The 3,910-nt window shown below is 35.6% G+C and overlaps 1 protein-coding gene across 2 annotated transcripts in view; it reads left to right on the top strand.

Moving 5' to 3' along the window:
• The window catches only part of LOC132134573 (dr1-associated corepressor-like), a 7,219-nt gene extending 5,829 nt beyond the window's left edge, over nucleotides 1-1,390 (top strand). For both annotated transcript variants that reach the window (XM_059547103.1, XM_059547102.1), the window contains exon 7: nucleotides 704-1,390. In XM_059547103.1, coding sequence (XP_059403086.1) covers nucleotides 704-797 — 94 coding nt within the window. In that variant the 3' untranslated portion in view covers nucleotides 798-1,390. The remainder of the gene's footprint in view (nucleotides 1-703) is intronic.
• The last annotated feature ends 2,520 nt before the right edge of the window (nucleotides 1,391-3,910 follow it).

Here is a 3,910-nt window from a genome sequence, read left to right as displayed (position 1 = left end):
GTCTCTCGCTCTCTCTCTCTCTCTCTCTCTCTCTCTCTCTCTCTGTCTGTCTGTGTCTCTCGCTCTCTCTCTCTCTCTCTCTCTCTCTCTCTGTCTGTCTGTGTCTCTCGCTCTCTCTCGCGCTCGCTCTCTGTGTCGCTCTCTGTCTGTCTCTCTCTCTCTCTCTCTCTCTCTCTCTCTCTCTCTCTCTCTCTCTCTCTCTCAAAAACATATATTTAAAGTGCCCCTGTTATGGGTAATGAAAGATTCATATTTTGGTTTTGGGAGTCCACAATAACAAGTTAACATGCATTAAAGATCAAAAAACACTCTTATTGTCTTAAAATATGCATTTATTTTTACATTTGCATTTATTTTAAAATCACTTCTTTGCTCAGTGACTCCTCCTCTGTGTAACAATGAACTGAGGTGATTGGTCTGATTTCTGCAGTTGCTAATGTTTCTGTTTGACGTCCGCTTGAAACCGCTAAAGATTGGTTATAAAAACTCATTTACGTGACTCGGAGTCGACTCTGTTTTGAAAGACGATAACTTCCTACACTTTCAGGTTTCACACTGTGCAGATGTTTTCATTCACTGTTACACACAGCATGAAGGGACATCTTCACAAATCCACAACATGGCACTGTAAAGACTTGTGTTAGACATACATTAATGAAACGGTCATGTCTCTGTGTGTGTGTGTGTGTGTGTGTGTGTCCAGCGCGGCGCGGGGGTCTCCGCAGGCGTCTCTGATGACTTCTGTCCCTCTCCCGCTCCAGACGCAGGACGAGGACGAGGAGGACTACGACTCCTAGCTGCTCTTCTCACACACATCCTCCATCACACACCTCTTAGGTTTTTTAATCTTATTTTATTGAGTCGGCCTGTCTTTCCTCCTCTTTTTCTTTGGATGAACGGCCAGAAGCGAGTCCCGTGTGTCTCTGGTTGTCCTCCGTCTTCAGTCATGTTTTAAGAGCATATCACTCGAGATGTTTTGGTTGGTTTTAGCAGCAGATGCTCCTTGAGTTTTTGTGTTGGAAGGGAAATGCAGAGCGGACAGTTCTGTTCTTTTGCTTTTGTGACTTCTTCTGTTTCTGGTTTTTGTCCTTTTTAAGCTAGTTTTACGATTAAAGCTTGTGTCTTGCAGCGATGAAACTGTGCAGCGGCGCTTTCATGAAGTTTTAACTCGTTCTGTTCCAGGTCGTTCATCGGATGTTGATTTGGTTTGAGAGCACTCTGTTCATTTCCCCGTCGATGCACATTTGTCTCTGATTTCCCCTTTGTTTTATATCTTTTAGTCTCTTAATGTTTGTGACACTGGAGAGAGTCTCGTGACTTCTCTCGTCTGTTCGCTTTTAACCTTCTCTTGATTTTGTATGAGTGAAATAAACTGAGGTTTGAGTAATGAGCTCTTCTTTCCTCATGATTTGACACTGAACCGAGAGATTTTAACAGAGTTTAATAACACGAGTGACTGAGCATCTGTCAGGAACTACAATCATACACCACATCTCAGGACATGCTCAGTAACATCCAGAAACATATCACTGCTGTTTAGATTAAATATAAAAACTAACTTTTAAAAATAGACATTTATAAAAAAAACTAGAGCTAATAAAATTACTAAAACCTAAACTAAAATGAAAGTAATTTTTTTTTTTCATAATATAAGCAAAAATGTATATCTCGATGGTAAAACAAAAATAACTACAAAATCAAGTATTATATAATTAAATATATTTGCATTAGTTTGTTTTCAGTGTTCAAAGGATGAATTTCACTTAATTAAGCACTAATTAAAGTACTTTTTCTTCTTTTCAATCATTATCCTTAATGATGATTCTCATTTGATTTATGAGGTTGCTTTATTCTCTCAAACACACGATATTTGGCGCCAGATGAACTAAACGGAATGGTTTACTGACGACGCGCCACGTACACACTGACGCAACATCTCATTTACATATCGAGCAGCGCAGCCAATCAGCGGTCGTTCCAGTAATAATAATAATAGCGCAGACATCTATAAACCGCGGTGCGTGATTCATTTCTACTCTCCTCACATCAAGTTTGGATCTGAAAGGCAAACAACTACAAATGCAACTACAAATTTTTTTTTTCTCCATCGCTCACTCTTCTCTGGTCTGGTTTCATGCAGTATATATACACACACAACCGAAAACGGAGAAATAATTAAGTACGGTTGTCTACTAAAGTATTATAAATAACAATTAAAGTAGAAACAGGAACTCCTGCAAAAGGCCAATCGGTCTGTGATGCTCAGAGGAAATGCGTCAAAAACAGCTTTTTCACACTCTAAATAAATAAATGCTTGCATGAATGCCTAACCCAACCTTTGGTAGTTTTATTTAATTTAACTCCACTATTGTTTCTAAATTACTGTATGACAAGCTTTAAAAGAACCCAAAATGGGTTATAAATTAAAAAGCAGACGCATAATTACTAGAGGCATCAGGAGTGATCAAAGGTGAACATTTATTAATAAACAACCACATCTTTATTTACTGAATATATTAATACATGTTTATTTCCAACCTACTTTGAGTTAATTTTAAGCAAGATATATAGTCATGTTTAATTATAGTCATTTTTAATTATTTAATGTAAGTTATATAAAAGTGTGTGTGTGTGATCTTAAAGACGAGACTCGTTCTCTTTTCTTCAGTAAATCAGACATTATTTGGTGGTTTTGCAGACGTCACACATCTCGAGAGCTGTGTTCAGTCAGATCAGTGTTTGGTTCAAATGCTCAAATAACAATGAATGTGATGTGACATATTTGAGTGAAGGACACCTGGAATAGTTTTTTCTTGTTAATCATGCTAATCATTTAAATGAGCAGCTTAGGAAACTCTCTTTTCCCGGGTGTGTTTCTCATGTGTGTGATTTGTGTAATGAGTGTGTTTGAGCTGTGTGTGTTCTGCGGATGCAGAGGAAGACCAGAGAGCTGCTGTTTCCTCTGGGAGCTCAGGAATCATGGGGAATAATCACACTCATGTTCTGCTGGAAATACATATGATATTTAATATTTCCCGTGTGATTATGACAGACAGACAGCTTCTGTCACTCAACAATGATAGGCTTTCCCACTGAACACACTGACTGCTTCAGAGGGGCATGTTGTCACACTGTACGGGGAAAGCTTCAATAATGACAACAATTTACAAAGTATAAAAAGCCTTTTTGCATCTGTATTTAAAATGTATTAGACCATTTGAGGGCTTTTCGTTTGGATTTTAACACTAAAACAATTGTAAACCTTTATTAAAAAAATAAAAACCTTCAGCTAAAACAGTCATTATCAGAAACACCCTAAATAATTATATATATATATATATATATATATATATATATATATATATATATATATATATATATATATATATATGTATATATATATATATATATATATATATATATATGTATATATATATATACACACATATAGTATACGATATGGAATTATATAGGGAATGTCAACATAAAAGCAAACTATAACTTTTTTATTAATTGTACTATATTATGTATTACACTCGTCTTCATCAGCTGCTTTATAGATTGAAATTATGTTCATTTAAATGCATTTGTCAAACTAAACCTACAAAGCAATGAATGTACATAGTTTTTGGCAATTATTATTTTCTATTGTTTGAAATGCATAAAATTAATATATTACATATCCACATACCACAACATACATTTATATAGACTGGTCTTTATTAAAGGTATGATTGTTTTTTTTTTTTGTTGTTGTTTTTTTTAGGGGACAAATACAAACTGCTTTCGTGTGACTTTATTTACAAAACTACAATGTATTTTTTTTTATCAGTAAAGGAAAATAGCAGTATGAGTCCAGCACACAGGGGAATAACAAGACATATAAAGATCTGTGCACACACACACAGAG

This window comes from Carassius carassius, unplaced genomic scaffold (genome assembly GCF_963082965.1).
Source record: "Carassius carassius unplaced genomic scaffold, fCarCar2.1 SCAFFOLD_158, whole genome shotgun sequence".
NCBI classification, from domain to species: domain Eukaryota; kingdom Metazoa; phylum Chordata; class Actinopteri; order Cypriniformes; family Cyprinidae; genus Carassius; species Carassius carassius.
This window is presented reverse-complemented; position numbering and strand designations above follow the sequence as displayed.